Below are 22,753 nucleotides of genomic sequence, written 5' to 3'. Positions count from 1 at the left end.
ACTTAATACAGTATTTCCACCAGAGGATTTACCTAATGAAGGTTGAAAGAAGTTCTCTTACCTAAATTAATGTAAACTGTATCACTGAGTGTGATACAAGGGCTTGAGGGCACTTGTTACACTTCAAGGATTATAAGAGTGATCAAGTAAGCAAGGTAAAAAATGCAGTGGAGTTCAGACTTCCCTGAGTAAGTCCTCTATTCTAAGGCAGAGGCAAAAGCACCTGAGGAAGCAGGCATGCCTCCTGTGTACAGGCTGGTACCAGGGTGTTGTTGCTCATCACAAGACAAAGGATCTGTATCACAGACCAACAGTCAGTACTTGAGCTACCTAGTTTTGAAAGTCAACTTCCTTGGCCTCTCTGCAACTAGAGAGCTCAACTGTGTGTGAGCATTTTTTCTCACTGTTGTGACCAAATACAGAAAAACTTTAGGAAGGAAGGATTTATTTTGACTCATTTCAGTTCATGGTTATTTGACTCCATCATGACAGTGGGCACATGTGGCAGGGAAGGTTCTACATCTTGTCATGGACAGGAAGCAAAGAGAGGGGAATCCACTCAAGGACACATTCCCAGTGATCTGTTTTCTGCTCCCCCAAGGAGGCCCTACCTTCTACTTTTAACCACCTCCCAATAAATTTATCGAAAGATCAATTAGTTCATTAGGTCAGATCTTTATAATCTAATCATCACTGAAAATGCCCTGACAGACACAACCTGAAGTATCCCTTGCTAATCTTGGCATCATTTAGTCTGATCAAGCTGACTGTCTAAATAAAACATAGCAGATTTTGAAGGCAAGAATAGGAATCTTTCTGAAGAATGATCTGTAGAAAAAAGACTCTTGAGAGCCATCAGGAAGGTGAGGGAGAGAATGAGAAAGCCCTAAGACTCTACCCCAGCCACCTGTTACCCTCTCACTGTGGACTGCCATTACCAACATTAATCACCTATGTAGACAACATAAAACGTAGGATAGCAATGGTTCAGACTAGCAGTGCCTCCACATAGCTGACTGTTGTCTTTGCCCTGGGAGCTGATTAATAGTTTCACATAACACCCTACCTCAGAATAACACATTACCCTCAAAGTAATTGTGGATTCCACCTCCAGGTTAGTTCCTGCCCTCCTGGCTTTATATATGCTTTTTTAATTGAAGTTTTGAGGTTTTCATACAATATAATTTGATGGTGTTTAGATCATTTCCCCATTCCTACCTCCCCTTATGGCCCTGACTAATTTAATGTACTCAATTGTATATATACTATGGCCTATAGACTCTTAATTTGTATCACCAAATGTCCTTCAGTGTGGGTCTAGCCACTGGAACCAGGTTAACCTACCAAGAGTCCCCTGCCTAAAAGAGACTGTCTTTGCCTCTCCCCACATCCATCTGTTGCCACAATTTCCTTAGGTGGGGTTAGAGCATTTTACCCCTTCTTCATGTCTATGCAGGGATTTTGTCTGGTTTAAGCTTACTTGCTGTCAGTTACTGTGAGTTCATATGAGTAACTGACCAACTGTCTGGAAAATTATTTCCTTGTGGTCATCTCTAGCTTCTGGTTCTAACAATCTTTCTGCCCCCTCTCTTGGAATGATCCCTGAGCATTGAAAGGCAGAAGTTTGATATAGGTGTCCTATTCAGGGATAAGCGCTCTGCAGTCTCTAGCTCTCTGCATGTTCTGGACCAATTATTAAGTGTTCCCTTTCACTCTAAAAATGCCCAGTTTGAATGATAAATGTGATCACCTAGTAAAGTCTGGTCTTCCGGTTTGTCGCAGTCATCTCTGGCCTCTTTTAGCTTTCTTTCTCATTAAACTTCAGAGCATCACCTCTATCACTCATAGCCATCCTTGAAAGTGTTCAGACTGTCAAAGGTGGTAAAAGTAAGCAGATACAGAAACCAGCTAGTGAGTGCCCCTCTGCTAGCAGATTGCATTCTGCTGCCCACCCATCATCTGGAAAACATGGCAGCAGCTTTATGGTAGACATTTTAGTCTGGGTTGAATTTTCCAAGTTTTTTGCATTGTCTGGTGTGGGATATGGTGATTTGCCATGTAAACCAGGAGGAGGATTAATTTTTAAACTATGATCATTGTTGCTGCCTATGATTAAAACAAGGAACTTAACTAACCTGGGGAGGGAGGATTGAACTTTCCCAGAGGACTTGGGTTTAGGCCTGTCCAAGGAGAGTAAAGGTGTTCCCCCGAGAACAAGTGTTCCCTTTGTCTCTCAGCTCTTACTGAACTTGTAGGAATAGCAGCCGACCCATCTGACCCATCTGGTTATTCTTTCAGCAGATAAGATCAGCTGAATTTCCTGGGGATTAATATGAATGCAGCGTCCAAAATTGCTGGGACACTAAGGTCAGAGTGGAGGTAAACTCAAGGCATTAATGGCCTAGGCTTTGTGTGCAGCCTGGCGCCTGTCTCCCGGCCTGTGTGTGTGTGGGCAGGGAGGGTGTTTCAGCCTTTGCTCATCTGAGACCTGGGTTGTTAGAAATGCAGGCTGCTAGATCTGACGTACCCCGTTTTCTGTCTGCCTCACTGTCCTGCAGGTGACATCAGTTGCAAGGGGATGACCGAGCGCATTCACAGCATCAACCTTCACAACTTCAGCAATTCCGTGCTCGAAACCCTCAACGAGCAGCGCAACCGTGGCCACTTCTGTGACGTGACGGTGCGCATCCACGGGAGCATGCTCCGTGCACATCGCTGTGTGCTGGCAGCCGGCAGCCCCTTCTTCCAGGACAAGCTGCTGCTGGGCTACAGCGACATCGAGATCCCGTCAGTGGTGTCAGTGCAGTCGGTGCAAAAGCTCATTGACTTCATGTACAGTGGTGTGCTACGAGTGTCACAGTCAGAAGCTCTGCAGATCCTCACAGCCGCCAGCATCCTGCAAATCAAAACAGTCATAGATGAGTGCACGCGCATCGTGTCACAGAACGTGGGTGATGTGTTCCCGGGCATCCAGGATTCTGGCCAGGACACACCACGAGGCACACCAGAGTCGGGCACATCTGGCCAGAGCAGTGACACGGAATCAGGCTACCTGCAGAGTCACCCACAACACAGTGTGGACCGTATCTACTCGGCGCTCTACGCTTGCTCCATGCAGAATGGCAGCGGTGAACGCTCCTTCTACAGCGGTGCGGTGGTCAGCCACCATGAAACTGCTCTTGGCCTGCCCCGAGACCACCACATGGAAGACCCTAGCTGGATCACACGCATCCACGAGCGCTCACAGCAGATGGAGCGCTACCTATCCACCACCCCTGAGACCACGCACTGCCGCAAGCAGCCCCGGCCGGTGCGCATCCAGACCCTGGTGGGCAACATCCACATCAAGCAGGAAATGGAGGATGACTATGACTACTATGGACAGCAAAGGGTGCAGATCCTGGAGCGCAACGAATCTGAGGAGTGCACGGAAGACACCGACCAAGCCGAGGGTACTGAGAGTGAGCCCAAAGGTGAAAGCTTCGACTCAGGGGTCAGCTCCTCCATTGGCACTGAACCCGACTCGGTGGAACAACAGTTTGGGGCAGGAGCCACAAGGGATAGTCAAGTGGAGCCCGCCCAACCTGAGCAGGCTGCAGAAGCCCCAGCTGAGGGCAGTGCCCAGCCAAACCAGCTAGAAACAGGTGCTTCCTCTCCGGAGAGAAGCAACGATGTGGAAATGGACAACACAGTTATCACTGTCAGCAACAGCTCCTCGGATAAGAGCGTCCTGCAACAGCCTTCAGTCAACACATCCATCGGGCAGCCATTGCCAAGTACCCAGCTCTATTTACGCCAGACAGAAACCCTCACCAGCAACCTGAGGATGCCTCTGACCTTGACCAGCAACACACAGGTCATTGGCACAGCTGGCAACACCTACCTGCCAGCCCTCTTCACTACCCAGCCCGCGGGCAGCGGCCCTAAGCCTTTCCTCTTCAGCCTGCCACAGCCCCTAGCAGGCCAGCAGACCCAGTTTGTGACAGTGTCCCAGCCTGGCCTGTCCACCTTTACTGCACAGCTGCCAGCGCCACAGCCCCTGGCTACATCTGCAGGCCACAGCACAGCCAGTGGGCAAGGTGAAAAAAAGCCTTATGAGTGCACTCTCTGCAACAAGACTTTCACCGCCAAACAGAATTATGTCAAGCACATGTTCGTACATACAGGTGAGTACAGCTCATCTGAAGGCCTGTTTATCAGGCTCTGCAGGGGTATGGGGAAGGAAGAACAGGACAGCAGGTTGAACAGAAGGTTTAGAGTCATCTTTCAGATTTTAAAGAAACCCCACCATAGGCCTCCCCTGGAAGCCCCCAGCTGTGCCCCATCATAGGAATAAAGTACCCCAAATCACAGAAACCCTTTATGGAAAAGAGGTGTGCTATGGATGTACAGAAGTGAAGAATCAGGGCATCATACTAAAGTATCTGAGTTTCATTGGCAGTGTAACCTAGGTTAAGAGTCTCCTCTTTGGAGCCAGAACACCTGACTTGGAATCTAGGCATAGTCAGTACAGAACTATGTCACCTTGGAAGAAATCACTTAACTTTTTAAAACTTCGGTTTCCTTTTAAAAACAAAAATGCCAAGAATAATAGTGATGCACCTTCCTTACTGTGCTGTTGATTAATATACGTGAAGTTCTGGGCTGGAGAGAGGGCTCAGCAGTTAAGAACACTGACTGTTCTTGCAGAAGACCCAGGTTCGAATCCCATCACCTACATGGCAGCTAACAACTGTCCATAACTCCGGTTCCAGGGGATCCGACAGCCTCTTCTGTCCTCCACGGGCATTGCACGACACGGGCGCACCACCTACATGTAGGCAATATACTCGTACACATAAAAGTAATAAAATATTTTTTAAAATATATGTGTGAAGTTCTTAAAAGATCTCCTAGCACATAATAAGCACAGTATACTTATACTGTCATCACTGTTAATAGCATTATTAAGATGGCTGGGAAGAGTATGTATTAATTTTATTCTGGTTTGCTCCAAAAAAAAAAAAAAATAGAATTGGGTCCCTGATTGAAAACTCTGAGAGTCAACTAAATAAAATAAAAAGTTTAGTGATCATTACTGCTCTAAGATATGTTTATTCCTCCAAAGGAACTGAATTTCTGGAATTAGAGGTCTTTAAGGAAAGAATGGATCATTTCATAAAGAAATGTCAAGGATTCAGGGCAAGAGGAGTGGTTCCTTGTGTCCCTCTATTCTCAAGATAAAGATCTCCTGACCTCGCAGATGACCCCTTGTCCTGGAGGTCCATAATAGGACACAGATAGAAATGCCTCCTTATAAGAGCTATGGTTAAGATTCCACATAGATTCTCCTAGAACTACATACACCTGCTACAATAATGACCATCATATTTTAAATTCGTATGAGTCATCCTCCTGGCAAACCTTTGAATCCAGAACAGTTCTGTTAAATGGCAAAATTTCTCAGGGAACACACACATACCGGAATTCCAGCACATGGAAACACTTGTTTCTCAAAGCAGCCTTACATCTCAGATCAGACTAATAGCAATCTAAGAGACAGGGCATAAAGCATATGCATTTAAATTGAGAACTGGAAGAAAAGGGAAACAACTGACACATAGACAAGACACTCAGCATACAAGGAGCAGCTGAAACAGTTACCTAAGCTGAGTTTTGCCTTCTTTGTAATTCAGCTTAAGTCAGAACATTATGTTAATCAATATAAGTGGCTTATGCTTATGGTTTACAGTTTTCACGCCTCCAGATAAACATAGTGACTCACTGTTGAATTTAGGAGGAAAACTGGGTAGTGATAAGTCACTATGTTTAATCAAGGTAAAGGAGAATGCAGTAAAAGATCAAGTGAAATCAAGCAACAATGTTTTTATTTATATAGCAATATATGAAAAATGTGCTCTCAAGTTTTAGTCTTTTCCTTCTAAAAACAGATGATTTGAAAGCCAAGAAATTAAGGATTAGCAAGAGAAAAAAGAAGTCATTTGTAAAAGCATCTCCTTAGGCAAAGCTGAGTTTACTAGTCTTGGATCCATAAACATATCTAATCTGTTCTCCAGTCATACCTTCCATAGACCTATCCAATGCAAAATCGACACATTTTCTTATAGTACATATTGAAATATGACTTTAAATTTGCAACATAAAACCTTCATTGTACTATGAAAGAAATGTCTTTTTTAATGTAAAAATACGTTTCTCCAATAGATTCACCAATGATTTACGTAGTTAATCCAAGTGAGTAGCTTTGCTCATGATAAAATCCAGCAATGGTTTTACACATTTAGATATTACAGAAACAGAAAGCTATAGGCAGAGTCATTTTATAAACTAAATCGTACTCAAAGTATTGTCTTTAGACTGCAGTAAATTAGTAAGGTCCTTGGTAAATTATGAAGGTGTTTAAGGGATCATGTATATAATATAGCCACATCTAGAAACAGCTCAGTGTGCATATGCCGACTGGGCACTTTACTTTTAAAAAACTAACTCTGCCCTTTCATTCTAGAATTATTTGGCACTGGCAGATTGGAAAGTCCATTTGTATTTCAATAGTGAGGACATGTAGAAGCAAAAACAAAAACAAAAACAAAAAAAAAGAAAAGGAAAAAAACAGAAAAAGAAAGATATCACAAACCATCCTTCATGGGCCAAAGCAGGGTTCTTCTTTACCTCCCCCTATCAAGAGACAAAACCAGGGGTCAAAGTAAAGGACTGGGAGAGAACAGGAGCCAGAGATGGAGGATGTTAGAACAATAAGCCTTGGTGTTACCATGGATATGCAAGGCAAGCAACTTAACAGGGTGGCATATATTTTATCTGGAAACTCCAGGTGGAACTTTCTTTTGAGATCCAAACTTAGGGCATTTTGCTTTTTTAAAAAAAATCTATAAATGAATATGGGCTAGCATATGTAGTTGCTTAGCAAATGTTTATTGAGTGAGTATGTAAATGAATGTTCAAAATTGTGTACATGCTTTCCAGGAGAACTTAATTCAAGGAACTTATACATAAATGCATCCTTTTCTCAGCAAGACTTTTAGATTTCTGTTTTAAATTAGCTTTAGAATATATTGTTCAGTATCTATATTCCCATTTGTCATTTTGTACCAACAAATGATAGTTCCTTTGGCTTTTTTCTGAATCGTATTATCAACAGCCCATCCATTGATGATGGTTCTTAGCCCATGGATATCCTTTGCATGTAAGGTAATTTTGGCTATTTCTTTGGGCCATGAAGTCAGTTTAGACAGAGTGATAACTGTAATATGACAGCATTAGCAATGGGGTTTATAATACTGTAACCTTCATAGCAGTTGGACTGTTGATTTCTATCCAGATAATAGGTAGTTTGAAGTGAGAAAGTGTTGGTTTTACTACTTTGTGACTGAGTGACTTTAAGTAAGTTCTGGGTTCAACCCAAACCTCAGTTTTTCAGTTAATGATAGGTACTTCACATGGTTGCTCTGGGAATTGAATAATTTAAATGAAAGCACTCAACTATAAGCGCCACTAAATTACCAGAGCCATGTAGGAACATATATTTTATATAAGTTGCATTTTCCAACATGATTTAGGGAGCAAGAAACTGTTCACAGCAGCAGCAGCAGGAGGAGGAGGCAGCAGAGACTGGTTCTGATCCTCTTCTCAGTTATTCTTTATTGGGTGACCTTGAGGGATGTTAGCATAACTCTAACTGGAGATAACACTTTATAGGGATGTTCATATCAACCCCATACATAGTGTTGTAAGAGCTCAGGTAATATGAATGGGGTGCCCTGAATATTAAAATTGTGCTTATCACAATGAAACCACGGATGTTTTGTGAATGCAGTGGGTGCCCAATAAGCATATCCCCTAGATAGTCACCAGGAACTAGCCAGAAAGGCTAGCATGGGGTCATACTGACTGTATCTTAGAGGTATGTGCCCTCCTTTAGCCAGAGATCACTGGGTAGAGAGCAGTTGTGCAGCAAGTGAAATCTCCACACACTGGACTTGAGCCCACCTCTGCTGTTGGTGATGAGCCCCCATTTTCTGGTCCAGTCTTCATTATTCCCATTCAGAGGACCTGCCCTTTCCAAGATCCCTCTACACTCTTCTTAACTCTGACTTCCTTGATGCTTTCTTCCCCTCCAAGAAGTCTGCCTTGGTTTTCTTATGCCACCCTGCCACCCCTCCCAACTGTGCTCACCCAAAGAAGAGAATAGGCCTTGTGTTACAACAGAAGATAGAGATGTAGAGAGAATAGGAAAGGCAGGTAGGAACAGTAAAGTATACTGAAGACATCACATGTGTTGTACCTTATCCAGCCTAGGCAGAGCCTAAATAGAATAAGAAAGAATCAATTGAGTGAATCCTTGCAGACCCCCCAGTGCTAAGGTCACTATGGAAAGTTGGGGTGTCTTGGCCTCTTTCAATGACTTTCACTGGAATGTTGTGAGCTTGGGGCAGAACCCTCTGCACTAACTAAACATTATCTCCCTCTTTTTCCCATTCACCTGTCATAGTGTCAGAGCTGGTCCATGAGAAGTAGTTGAAGAGTAGGGATTGAACAATGGAGAAAAACAGACTTTCATCATTCTTCAATCCTCAAAAACGCTTCTCAGCTTCCGGTGCTCAGTAATTGCTGACTGCTAGGAAATCCTCTGTCTGTGCTTTGTGTTAACATTTTGTTCATGGGATCAGTTCTTTTCATTAGCCTGTATAATTGAGAGTAGACTGTATGTTCTACTCTGAATTACATAGCTTCAGAAAAATAGCCTACTTTCGTGATCATCTGAAACAGTTTTTCTTTTTAATATGTTTAATTCTGGATTGACTTTCCTATGCTATGTAAGCGGTTTCTCAGTTGGTTTAATTTATCCCCAGCTCTTTCAGGATAAATGGAATAGTTTAGTCTCTCTTAAAATGACCACATACTCTATGCTAAGTACTTTCTGTCTTTAATTTTCAAAACAAGTTCACAGATAAGCACTTTCTGTACTATTGTTAAGTTACAGATAAGGAGACTGAGGCTTAGAGAAGTTAAATAGCATGCCCAAGTCACTCAGCCAAGAAATGGAATTCATATCTGACTCTTGCCCCCAAATGGATCACGTTAAGTGAAGGGCCTGCTGCCCTTCATGTCATGGTTCATATGTCCATTTTGCACTTTATGTCCCTTCTTAACAAGCCAGACTTGCCAAGCCTTACCAGAGGCTCAAGCCTGGAAAGCCATCAGCTGCCGTTTATCATCTTCACTTGACTCAGAGAGCAACAGTCAGCAGACCATTCATTTCATGAATATCGTCAGAATTCCTTTAAGGTTTGTTGTAAATGATATGCAGGAAAATAAGATGATAGAAAAATATTAAGATTCCTGCTGAGTGATATTGTTTCAGATCCATACATTTAAGAAGGAAAATTGTGGGCACCTGACCAATGTGAAAATATACTACATTTAATCAGTCCGTTCTCAGCACCAAACATAGAGAGCACTTTTCTCTGAGCAGCTCCCAAAGTGCTTTGTGTGCGCTTTTCCTCATTAACTAGCACACCAGTTTTCTATGGCAGGGTAGGAACCAGGATACTTTTTTGTCCTATTTTAAAATGTGGGGCTGCTAATGCATTGAGTGATTAAGCAAGTTGCCCTCGGGTCATTTGCTGACAAGGCCAGGACTAGAGACCTCAGGGGTTGTAGACCACCTCAAGAAGTCCGGTAAATTCACAAAGAGCCATAGCAAGTGCTTGGTCCAATTCCTCATTTATTTACAGAAGGCAAAACAAACCCAGAGAGATGAAAACATTTAAAAAGCCCAGGGTCACACAAATAATTAATGGCATAACCGATACTACATGCATACAAACAGCATACATATATATGCTATGGAGGAAAAGATGACAGCTGTGAAGAATCAATTTGAAGTTGGATTAGAAGGGTGTGAAAGTAAAAAGCCTTCATCAGTGACCTTGCCTAGAGGAAAAGCACAGAGGGTGAAAGTTTCAAACAGCAAGAGCATTTTAACACAGGCAAAGTTTCAACCTCCCAACAGCCAAAATACCATCTGGAACTTAAGGCACGCTTCCCATTAAAGGTGACAGGTGGGCATGTTTTAAGAGATAGTTGGCCAGCCTATAATAACTGCTATAAATTGTACTGAAAGCACAAGGATAGCGAGGACCAGCTGAGTTCCAAGCATGTTTACAGCTGACAGAAATGTCTCATCTAAAAATAACATTCAAGAGTCTCTAAGGGAATCTCTCATTTCCAAAAAATTTACCAACATAAACACTATGCATAGACTGAGCTCTTTAGCAAACTGGGATTATCATCAATAAACCTTCCCTAACCTCTCTTATTTTAGTCTAAAAATGGAATCTTTCTCTTTTAGCCCTGGGATCCTATACATCATATTGTCCCATCAGTGTGCTTCAGAACTAGCCCTTTTATGTTTGAAAACACCAGGAAAATTGTCTAATGAGAGAAAGTTCCACAAATGGATCATAGATATAAAACATTTAACCCAGAACCTGGCATAATAAGGATTTGATGCAAAGCTGTTTTACTGCTATTGTTACCATAATACATGAAGCCTCCTTCCTAGATGTCAGAATGGAGAAAATGAGAACAAGTCAGGGCACTTCTTGTAAATGTTTGAGAGGTGGATTCCTTGTCCAGCTGCACAGTTCAGATGTTGAAACATTACTCGAGGGAGTTTCAGGCTTTGGGCTTTAGGCAAAGGCATGGAAGAGTTGTAGAAGGAACTTTCTACCATGCACAAATGTAATGAGGTGGGAGAGGTGGACCAAATGCTTTAGAGCGGTTCATCACCTCTCTAGAATCAGAAAACAAGTGTTGAGAACCAATAGTACAAACAAAAGCAAGCTTGAGCAGTTATGCAAAGTGATGTCCCAGACCCACAGACCTAATTAACAGAAGGGTAACACATGTCATCATTCAATGACTATTCTTACTTACCTTACTATTTTTAAGTAGCTTGATCATTTGGCGTCTTTGCCAATAGAAGACAAAGCAGTAAATACAGAATAAAGAAGGGCTTTTGCCAACTGCCTAGAAAAAATAAAGAGACAGAAAAACTATTTTAGAATTGACCTGAAAGTTCAAAAAGCATATGGAACCATTTAATGGAGGCTGGGGGCAGGGAGGGGGTATGGAGAGGATGTAGCCTTGTAATAAGAATACCATGCAAGTATTCCCACACCACCCTTGGTGGTCTGCAAAGTGATTTCATATGTATTTTATGTCAACAACCAGCACAATGAGGTAAGTAGGCCTGTATCCCTCGGAGGCATTTGGTGATTTGTCATAGTGGTATAGTGTGTTGATGCCTAATTTTGAACAGGGCCATGTGACTCAGAGATCACCATGTTGTCTACCACCTACTCAGCTTCCACAGCCACTGAAGCCAATCTACAACTCAGTACAGAATAGCCAATTCACTCTTAAGTTTCATTTTAGGAAGATTTTGCCATATACATATAAAATTGAAAGTGTAGTTTTCAGTCTTACAGTCAATAATGGGTACATTTACTAGGCAGAGGAGAAGAAATGGGACTTTTCTAAAAGAACCTGGTTATAAAACCATTATTCTCACTTCCCACGGATTGTAGAAAACCTCTGCCTCCAGATATATTTCTCCTAATCTCATAGTCATTTGATAATATTAGCTGGAAATACCCAAATCTTTAATGCGGACACTGAAAATGACTGTCTTAGAAAACAGCATTTTCTTTTCCCTTCCAAATGACCTCTGAAGAGTTGCACGGTGAGTATCTTGTAACTTTCTAAGAGAACCATTTTTGGACATGAGGAAAATGGAAAACTCTAGACTATCCCGGCATTCTTAGAGCACACTTTCTCAGAGCAGAAAAGGCCAGGAAGGCCTAGATCTTTTCAATCAAGGATGAGCCATTAAATGATTCGTTTTCATTTTTTTTTAATTTTTTGCTTTTCTTTCTGTTGTCTTGTTTCTCTGTCTCATTCTCCTTGGCTGTGTCTTGTTCTGTCCTGCTTTGCTGTCTCTTCCCACATCAACAGGTGAGAAGCCCCACCAATGCAGCATCTGTTGGCGCTCCTTCTCCTTAAAGGATTACCTTATCAAGCACATGGTGACACACACAGGAGTGAGGGCCTACCAGTGTAGCATCTGCAACAAGCGCTTCACCCAGAAGAGCTCCCTCAATGTGCACATGCGCCTGCACCGGGGGGAGAAGTCCTATGAATGCTACATCTGCAAAAAGAAGTTCTCCCACAAGACCCTCCTGGAGCGACATGTGGCCCTGCACAGTGCCAGCAACGGGACCCCACCTGCAGGCACACCCCCAGGTGCCCGAGCTGGCCCACCAGGCGTGGTGGCCTGCACAGAGGGGACCACATATGTCTGCTCCGTCTGCCCAGCAAAGTTTGACCAAATCGAGCAGTTCAACGACCACATGAGGATGCATGTGTCTGACGGATAAGTAGTATCTTTCTCTCTTTCTTATGAACAGAAAAAAAAAAAAAAACAACAACAACAAAAGAAATAAACAACAACAAAAAAAGCTATGGCACTAGAATTTAAGAAATGTTTTGGTTTCATTTTTACTTTCTGTTTTTGTTTTTGTTTCGTTTCATTTTGTACTACATGAAGAACTGGTTTTTGCCTGCTGGTACATTACATTTCCGGAGGCTTGGGTGAATAATTGTTTTCCCAGTCTCCCTCGGATGGTGGCCTTAAGGCCTGGTAGTGCTTCAGGAGGTCCACTGGTTGGATCTCTAGCTACTGGCCTCTAAATACAACCCTTCTTTACAAAAAAATAAAAAATAAAAAAAATCTTTAAAAAAAAAAAAAAACTGAAAAAAAAAGAAAAAAAGAAAAAAAAATTTTCCACTTGTGAAGAGCACTACAAAATATATAACAAAATCTAAAAGGCCTACTGTCTTTAAGTACACCGCTTGCAGTGTTTCAGTGGACATTTTCACAATCTGGCCGCTTGGACTTCACAGTAACCAGTTAAAACTGTGGAATATCACTTCTGGTTGAAAACCCAGAGGAAAGGCCCTGCTGTTTCCACCTACCACGTTGTCTGATTTCTTTAAAGGGCTGTGGGGTGGGAGGGGGCAGTGAGCTCAGTGGTGTGGGAAGAAAGTGGCATGGCAGGCTTCTCCCCCGTGATTCTGCCCAGTCCACACACCCTAGCCCACCTCCTCCGTGTCCCCCCCCTTTCAGCAAAAGCCAGGAAGACTTGGACAAGCAACAAGCAACAGTGGCTATCGTATTTATTCAGTGTCTTCGCTGAGCCACAGCCTCAGCACAATCAAGAGGGACTTTCATGAAAGGCAGGAATGCAGAGAAAACAAAGATGTCAGAGATTTGCACCTATGTTTCTAGGTACAAGAGAAGGACTATTTCCAACAATCTTTGCAAAAAAAAAAAAAAAAAAAACAAAGTGTCAGGATATATTCTTGTGGAAGAGAAAAAGAAAGAGAAATGGAGGGTGGGGGGAACAGTAAAAGTTCTTGAGGCTTTTTTAATTCAAAATTTTATAGAGGGGCAAAAGTGACGTTTACCAGATAGAATGCTGATTTTTTTAATATATTTACAACAGTATTTGTGTAAAAAAAGAAACAAAAAAGTGAGATTGTTAAGAGTAAATTTTTCTCCTTTTGGTTTGCATACACTGCCACCAATCCTTTCTCTTTCACTTGGTCTCACACACATATATATATATTTTTTGGTAAGTCAAGACTGTTAAGGTTAGCGATACTGCTTCCAGATAGAAAGAATTAAAGGCAACTAAAGTTATATTTGAAAGAGAGGAAGGTTATTTTCTTCATATTTTTTTTATTTTTCTTAATTTTTATTATTTGAAGTATTGCCTGGGTTGCTGAGGCCTCTGGGCCTGCCCACCCTGCTGTAATTTGAACTGCTGCTTTGTATTTTGATATGTAGATCTTTGACTTTTAGCAAGCTTAGGTTACTCCACTGACTATTTTGTTTTCACTGATCCATCTAGAATTCTATCCTTGTTCATGGGAGGGACTTTATCATTCAGAAGCAGATTTCTTGCTTCTCTAAAATTTCACTGAGCTCTTAGGATTCTAGACTTTCCATTGACTTTGCTGAGGGAGTGTCTTTGATGAAACACTAGTAGTCTAGAGATCTTGACAAATGGGTTTGTTTCTTTTGTGGTCAGCTGGGAGGAGGACTCTATCACACTCTGCCATGTCTCCTCACTCTGAACATCGTTCGTTGAGAAGCCTGTTACAAACCATGATGCAGCGATGCCAAAATTACTTTCTTCCTTTCAGACATCACCTTCTGACCCTTTCTGTGGCAAAGAGGGCGGAATATGATGTTCGTTGTTTAGTTGATTTAGTAACCTTGCTTTTTGGAAAAGTCTTAGAGGAGTTTATGATTTCCCCAATGCCAACATCCACCTTTCAGAAGGCCAGGAACCTATTGCACCATCCCAGATGCCACTCCCTCCTCCTGGATGGGATTTCTCTCCTCAGTCCTGATCAAGAAATCGTAATAGAGATTTTCCAATTATTACACAGTGTCCTGAAGGGATTCTAGCTCAAAAATAGGATTTCTTAAACCTAGCTAATATTTCCAAAGTGATTTCATGACTGGGCATGTTTTAGCACTCTTAAAAGGAAAAGTAAATCTTCCAATAATGCAAAAAACACGAAGCTACAATTTTAAAAAGAAGAAAAGAGAAGATATTTTCGTTTCTAAATTACTCTACATTTTAATTTAATTTTCCTGTTAGCATTTTATTTACAAAAACCATGCAGCAAATGAGGGAAAATCTTCCAAGGCAAGCAACTCTATAATGACTAAATTGGTTTTATTCATATATTTTAGACAATTGGTTAACTTGGTTCTTTTCCATAAGTTCTTTGTGATGTCCAGTAGTTTGTGCAACTGGAGTATTTGTGGAGTTAAATTGGTCCTATGGTGCTTAATTCAGTGGCTATTTTGCTAGCAGTTGTAATGTAGACTTGGATGGTTAAATGACTACTAACTGTCACCCATTGTGATTGCTAAGAAGAGGCTAACCAAGAACTATATGGCCTGTTTTAAAAATCAGCTTCAGAAATATAAAAGTCCTTATTTGTTCCTGTTGCTGATTTTACTGTTGAAAGGATCAGTAGTGACTTAATATTTCCACTTACCACCAATAGAGGGAGTATTAATTAACTATGTCATGGAATTGTTTTGCTGTTTTGAAAAATGCATTGTTCAACCCATACAATGAAAAAGATTGGCAGAAAAAGACATACGATCTCTCATTATATAATCAAATGAAAGAAGACCAGAAACCACTTTAAAATATTTTTACTATTGGCAATAGTACATTTAAAATAGTGTCTTGTCTTTACTCAAATCTTAGCAAAGTAGGCAGAATTCATATTACTTCCAGAAAAGCTGATCTTGAGTGCCATTGAGCTGCATTTCCCTGTCTGTTCTCAAATCTGAGAGAGATCCATTTACTTTAATGCTGACTTACCTTGTAAAAAGCTGAGCAACTGAGTCATAATCCACCTTTTGTTGTAGAGCATGCAGAGAACAGAGGCAGGTGACTTGCGACCCTGACAGATGTCTTTTCCCAGTAAAGGAAGTGTCCCTTTTAAAATATTGGGGGGGGGTGTCCCTAAAGAATTCTTGATCAGATAATATCATAAAGGCTTGTTCCTACTGTATGCATTTCTCTCCCAAATATCTCACAGCCTAAAATAGTTGGCAGATTGTTCTCTGGAGCCAGGAAGAAGCTAGATGGAGTGGAAGCTCTGGTGTGAAGGAGCACAGAAACTACATAGGGTTACTGCTGTATGTCTGGCCTCTAAAGGGCTACTTTCCAAACTGTTCCACATTTTGGGAAAGAAACTAGTTTGTACCTATTTCAAAGGGATATGGATACTTTCCAATTGCCTGCCCACAATCTCTAGTCAACAATCACAAATATCATAGGAAATAGAGAATGAATATAGATTCTTCTAATTTTTTTTGGTTTCGGGCCTACAGTTTTTGTGCTAGGATGCTATCAGAGCTTTAGAAACAAGAAAGGAAAAAAAGGTTCTTTTTACTATCCAGGGGAAAAAAATAGATAAGATGGAAACAGATATTTTAGGCAGAAGGCCTCTTAAAAAGGACTACAGGAAAAAGAATTAGGACACAGAAGAATGTTTTTATAATCTATGATTTTAAAATGGAATTTGTTAAATACAGAAAAAGAAAAATATCAAATAGGAATGTTTATCACAAAACATTTATGTAGAAATTATGAAAAATAAAATTTCCTAGCACTAAAAACATTGATAGTATCTCAGCATAGTAATTTTTCAAATATTAAATGTCAACATTTGTGCAAAAAAGATCCCCTATGTAAAATATAACCCTACAAAAGAAAGAATTGGAACTAATGTCTATGATACAGCTCTACAATTTAAAAAAATAAGCCTGGAGAACACGCCAGCCCACCTCACCCCACCCCCCAAAAAAATAACTGAATTGAAAATGTTTAATTGAGTGGTAAACTTACCCTCCTCATTAAAGTTTTACAGGCTCCCCCTACCACAGTTCTTATGCTTTACATCCATGTGTGCCACAAGTAAGCGTTGTGGGTAATCCCAGCTCATGTCCTAGATGCTGCCACCCCATCCTCCCAGCATCTAGGAGGCCATAGTAGCCTTAGGCTTTAGAAACACTTGGATGTGCCTTGCCTACAAGTCAGAGATATTTTATCTTATATCATACCATTCTATGAGGACCAAGAAAACCCTTTTCCAACCCATTCTGAAAATGAGGAGAAAAATGGTTTCCTCCAGGTACGCTTGTTCAGCCTAAGTCCTATTGTCTTGTTCTACGTTTGCTTCCATCTCTCACACACACAGCAGCCTGTGTGTCCTGCTCATGGCTCCAAATCAGTGTTTTCTTTTAGCACATCAACTAAAAAGGAGATGTGCACTCGTATAACCCCTTGCTTCCTTATTGGGATTCTCCTTTTGTGTAATACTCCCAACACCTGTTACCCTGGGAAAAAGTGGAATTGAGGTAGACCAGGCTAGGATGCATAACAGATATGCCCATTCTGAGCCTTTTCCTGATGTTGCTGAAGATGTTATTTGATTAGATAGGGCTTGGCACAGGGAATATATAGTTCTACAGATGATCACATCAGACTGCCTGTGCTGTGACCAGTGTACAGCTGCAGAAGGGAACAAAAAGAAGGTATAGTAACAACAGACACACAGATGCCCTGGCAAGGAAGAGAGCAGGAGAGTGCCTTTTCTGCTGTGACTTGACTCTTGAAAGAAACCTTCTAAAAGAATTCTTTAATTTAGTAATGAGTTGAAGTTCAGGGTGATGGAAGCTCTGGAGAAGAGAACAAAAGAATTGCAAAATGTATTCAGTACCCAACAATGCCAAACCAGAAAACATCCAATCACAAAACTAGGAAGTTTGGCAAGAGGTACTTAAAGAAATCTCTGGGCTTTTCCAAGTGTAGGGTCCACATACTTTCTTTTGAGTGATTTCTGGCTCTGAGAAACCTCTTTACTCACTAGAAAAGAACTTTATTTAAATGGCCAATTTTGTCCCCCAGAAAAAAGAAATTTAAAAAAAAAAGAAAAGAAAAAATAGGACACTGAAGACAGAACCATGTGAGTTGGTGACAAGCAAAAGAAAAGGGTTCCCTAGAATTTCAATAGACTCCCTAATTCCATAGAAAAAAAGCAGAGCTACCCAAAGCCCCTCATGTCCAGACGCCCGGTCTGCTGAGAATGGAGAGGTACTTGAGCTGACCCAGCCACTGCCTTTCCAAGGCTATACATAACTTCTCAACTGGGCCTATGGCAACCTACTTCTCCTCTGTATTTTCATAAAGAAAAAGGGCTGTTCTCTTAGGTGCCCAGGAAATAGATCATGCAGGGCAAACTTTCAAAAACAATTTCTGTTCTGGTGCTCAGGTTGCCTGAGGACACAGAAAAAGGGCCACAGAAGAACTTCAGCCCCTACAAGAGAATACTTTCATGTTCTCAAGGGCTCTGTGTGTTGAGTTGTCATTTAATACCTTTTAAAAGTCCACAGGAGATAGGCTGTGATTAGTCTGTGTGCCTGTAAACATGCTTATAAAAATTACTAACCCAAAGCATCATTTTTAGCATTGGGTGGCAAGATGATCAGCCTGACCAAAATACCCCAAAGAGTTTTCTAAGACTCTGAAAATGATTTTTTTTCCCTCCTTGAACGTTGAATCACCAACAGTCACTGAAGTACATTAGCAGGTCCCAGGAAATGATTGTAGGATTATAGAGTTAGTTTCTATTCTTAAAGTGAAGAAGTAAAGATGAGGGCTGCATGTCACAACTTCAGAACTGTGTATTTCCTCTTCTGATGTTGACTCCAACATCCCTGGAAATGCCCTGGAACAAAACATGAGTCATCAGCTTTTCCATACTACTGATTGAGAGCTGCCCTTCTCCAGTGGTTTTTTTAAGGACCCACCTGTTGCTTCACAGACTCAATACTGAAGTGACCTCAGCTGTGGACTTTTCACACAAAACCATTAGGTTGTAGAATTATTGCCTTAAGTTAGAAACACCCCATGGTGTAGGAGGGGGTGACAACCCAGAAATTGGAAGACTGTGAAGATAGGGACATTTCTTTTTTTTTTTTTTTTTTTGGTCTTTTTGAGACAGGGTCTCCCTGTAGCCCCAGCTGTCCTGGAACTCACTATGCAGACCAGGCTGGCCTTAAACTCAGAGATCCGCCTGCCTCTGCCTCCCAAGTGCTGAGATTAAAGGCATGTGCCACCACACCCGGCCATTTCTTGCTTTTTAATAGTTGCATAATCACAAAATTAAGCCCTGTTCATGACTGAGGACTATGAAACAGTGACTTCCTGGGGGAGGCACCAAACTTGTAGGGGAACTGGCTGCTCTCAGGAAGTGGCGATTTCCTGTCTATTTCATTGATAGGTCAAGGCTGAATGTAAAATAGGCATCATATTGCTCAATAGTGAGTCCCATAAACCATAATCACAGGTGCCTGTGATGACAGTCTTAAATGTTTCCTGAACAGGGAAAATGATTCCAACATACAGCTTTCTTACCCTAAATAGTCTCTACTTTTTTCTCTCAGTTTTGGAGTGCATCTGGTTTTTCTGGTGGGTCTTGTTTCAATGCGGAATCAAAACTGTCAAGTCTTTAGTGCAGGAGTACAATACAGATCACAGACAAAATCTAGCCCCAGTCATGGAAGTCCCAGTTTTAACAATGCCCCAAAACACTCAGAGTCTACTGGATCTCTTTCAGATTCGGAGGTTTCTTGGTTCAGAATAATTATAGGAGACATCCATTTCTACTGCTGTTACACTTGCTATTGCCGGGAAGCATCATCGAAATTTGTATGTGGATGCTAGTAGCAAAAGTGTTTTAATCCGCCCAGTGTTGTCTCCTCCTACCCAGAATGTCTGTATGTGAGTATACCTTATGCATGTGCACACACAGTGTGAGGTGCTTTTACTGCAAAATTGTTCTCCATTCATACCCGCCAGTGACAACAACAGAGACTTAGAAATTTCCATCTAGAAATTAAAGACCTGACACAGTGCACATCTCTGCGTCCTGCTCTGTTGCCTTAGTCAGGTGTCTGAGTATCTGTGGTAAGGCTTTAGACCATTTGGAAGTAGCTGAGCCATCAGAAGTTTCTGTCTATCCCTTTGAAGAGAAACTTGAACAAATGCTACAGTTCTATGGATTTAGTGGGAGGGCATGTGTGAGTGTGTGTGCGTGTGCATTTGTGTGTTGAGACATATTTATTGTTGTACGGGAGTGGGTGCCTCTCAAATGAAGCACACACGGGCAGAGTTCCTGGTGCATAGATACAGTTGCTTCTACCATTGTACTCAAACTCATGGCTTCCTTCCCAGGAAGCAGTCACCTGCCCACTCTGTTGCTTTATTGTAACATTTCAGAGTTGGGAGAAACAAAGGCAGCTTGTTGGCTCCACAGAAAACCCAAGGACAGGCTGTTTTCCTTGAGAAAAAGGTGGAGTACAAGTACTCAATGGGGGAGCAGACCAGAGGGTCTTGTAATCCAGGGCACCTCACAGGACTCTTGGAGGAGAAGCACCCAGGCTGGACATGTAAAGCCCATACATCCCAGGGCCATCCCAGAGCTCAAAGGCCATGCCTGTCCTCTTTGAAACCTTCACATCTTTTGTGAAGAAGCAGAATCTGCAGATCATAGACAAAAATCTAGGCCCAGACATGGAAGTCCCAGATCTCAGTGTGCGCGCACTGCACGCACACACACACACACACACACACACACACACACACACACACGAACCACGTGTGAGTTTTACACTCAAACTGAAACTTCCTAATGCTGCCTGCACTGCAGGATGTCACTAATCACTCACAAACAGTGTCCCCTGGAACCAATGTGGCCTTTGCCCAAGTCTTTCCTGGAATGGGTTGTTTACCATGTCTAGCAAACCAATAGATTATCAGGGGAATATCTTGGGGGCAAATATCTAAGAATTGATGGCTCTTGCCCATGTCAAATGTTTTAAAAAAAAAAAAATGCCACTCTAGTGTAATACACAGAATGAGGGAACTTGGTGCTCCTAGGTGACTTTTAATGGCTTGGTGACTGGAAACAGTTGGATTCCGTTTTCTCACTCCCACACCTTGCTTTTATGGTTTCTTATTTTTTACGACATGTAGATTATTTCTGCTTTACAGAATTGTAAGGACGTTTCTTCCCTTTTTTATTTTAGTGACAGTTCCCCTTCCTCCATTCAGTAAGACTACTTACTGTTGTAACTTTTATTGTTTATTTTTTTTTAATGTATATTGTCTTTCTATATCCAAAAGAAGTCTGTGACTGTAACCACAGGTATTTCATTTTACTGGAAAAAGTTCTTTTTTTTTTGTTTGTTTCTGTTGTTGTTTTGATTAACAGTACTAGTGACTTTGTGGAAGACTATTGTTACTTTTTAGGTATGCTTACTTAAGTACAATACACTACATTGCAGTATTTCTGAAACCTAGAACATAATGCATTATATACAACAACTCTATATTGAGATATATTACATTATATTCATTTTAACTTTTGAATCTGCCTATGATCATCGGTTGATTGAAATATTATTTCTTCCTATATATCACCCATCACCAACCTGCTGCAGTTAATCTGGTGCATTTAATAACCATTGTGGCTCTAGTTTGCTTTTTATATTATCAGCTTCAGTGTTGTCTTTTAGAAGATTTTAGGATTTTTTTTTTTTTTAGGTTCAGACTTAGCAAATGTAAGAGAGTGAAAACTGTTTTAAACTCAAAACATTATTTTGATGTGGCTAATACAAAGACGTTCGTATTCTAAGTGATCTTGTTTAGCTGACCCTGTCAACATCTGAAGAACAGAGGAAGTACATTTGAATTATCTGTTATTTTCCCCTGTAGATGGTCATTGTCTATATTTGCTTTTTAAAAATCTGACCAAGGGGCTGCTTAACCTCCATGTGATCTGTCCAACTGTCTTAAGCTGCTTTTTAAAGGGCTGCTTTGGTGAGAAGCTGAAGAGAGTGAATGCCTAGTTGTCCCAACTGCATTTTCAAACATCGATTTTCAATACTGATTTTTCACTGGCTGCTTTCTTTTTTCAATATGCTTGTAATTATTTTCATTAGTCGTAATTAAGCATGTCCCCGTAGGCAGCTTGGCAGTGTGGTATTCATTTTCCCAGGAGATTTGTTTTTAAACTAAAACCAGATTTTGAGAGAAGTTTTATTGACAATTCAAATGGTGGCTCTTGGTTACCTGACCTTTAGTATCTCCACTTGCCTATTAAAGTGGAGATGTGGCGGCTTTCTTCATTAGCCAGGCCACCAAGGAACATTCAGAAGCCAGACAGCCTATCTTCTAACACAAAAGCACTTTCAGGTAGGGAGTTTCTTCAGCTGTTCAATCCAAAGCCTGGGTGTCAGAGTTCAATCCATTTTTCATCTGTCTTGGGTTCCTGAAGCTGGTTTCATTCTCTACATTCTATATTCAGGACAAAATGAAAACAGCTTTTTCTAAAACTTGGTATAAAACTTCCCCACAGTAGACCAATGTTTTGGCTCCTCTGTGTGAATATACCACTTCCTCCTTCAATCTTCCCACATACATTATGATCTTCAAGTCTCATCCCCTTCTGCTGTGCCTGCCCGGTGCATCTCCATCACCCACCCAGACTCTCCTTAGCATCCTCCATTGGCGAAGCCTGGCACTCAGTAAAGAGCTTGCCCTTCTTAGTCTCTTTTGAGGAGGCTAAAATAGATGCCAGTGCCTCATCCATTCTCAGTGAAACTCATTGAACAAAACAAGAATGATTGTTCTTCTTCAGCGATTACATACTAGGTAGATTACCTCAACTCCATTATTTTCTTCTTCCCTTATCTTACCACATTCTGTTTGTTTCTTGTTTCCTTTTGTAGAAGACTTTAAGTTACCTAGACATCTCTTCACTGCCCCCCAGAATTCTAATATTACCCTGTGACCTGTGGCTGTTCATGCCTCTTCCTTCTCCCAGCCTTCTTAGCATCTTTCTTTAGAGGAGTTCATAAACTTGAGACTCGTAGGCAGAATGAAGCATGTCTTCATTAAAGCTGCAAATTTTTAAAGTTGTCAATATTCTTTTGAGAGTAGGAGGACCTGAGTCACAGTCTTAAATGTCAACTGTATGAGCTGAGATCATTAATTCCTCTCACCTTTAC

At 41.3% G+C, this 22,753-nt stretch overlaps 1 protein-coding gene across 14 annotated transcripts in view; it reads left to right on the top strand.

The window, feature by feature from the left end:
• The window catches only part of Zbtb20 (zinc finger and BTB domain containing 20), an 843,460-nt gene extending 825,815 nt beyond the window's left edge, over positions 1-17,645 (top strand). For 12 of the 14 annotated variants that reach the window (XM_008842866.3, XM_029568249.1, XM_029568251.1 and 9 more), the window contains 2 exons: positions 2,559-4,166; positions 12,037-17,645. In XM_008842866.3, the coding sequence (XP_008841088.1) occupies positions 2,559-4,166; positions 12,037-12,458 (2,030 nt within the window). In that variant the 3' untranslated portion in view covers positions 12,459-17,645. The remainder of the gene's footprint in view (positions 1-2,558; positions 4,167-12,036) is intronic. The other 2 variants (XM_008842872.3, XM_008842874.3) reach the window with 1 other exon arrangement.
• The last annotated feature ends 5,108 nt before the right edge of the window (positions 17,646-22,753 follow it).

This window comes from Nannospalax galili, unplaced genomic scaffold, assembly GCF_000622305.1.
Source record: "Nannospalax galili isolate Female #2095 unplaced genomic scaffold, S.galili_v1.0 scaffold18, whole genome shotgun sequence".
Lineage (NCBI taxonomy): Eukaryota > Metazoa > Chordata > Mammalia > Rodentia > Spalacidae > Nannospalax > Nannospalax galili.
Note: the sequence above shows the minus strand (reverse complement) of the source record. Positions and strands in the feature narration are given on the sequence as shown.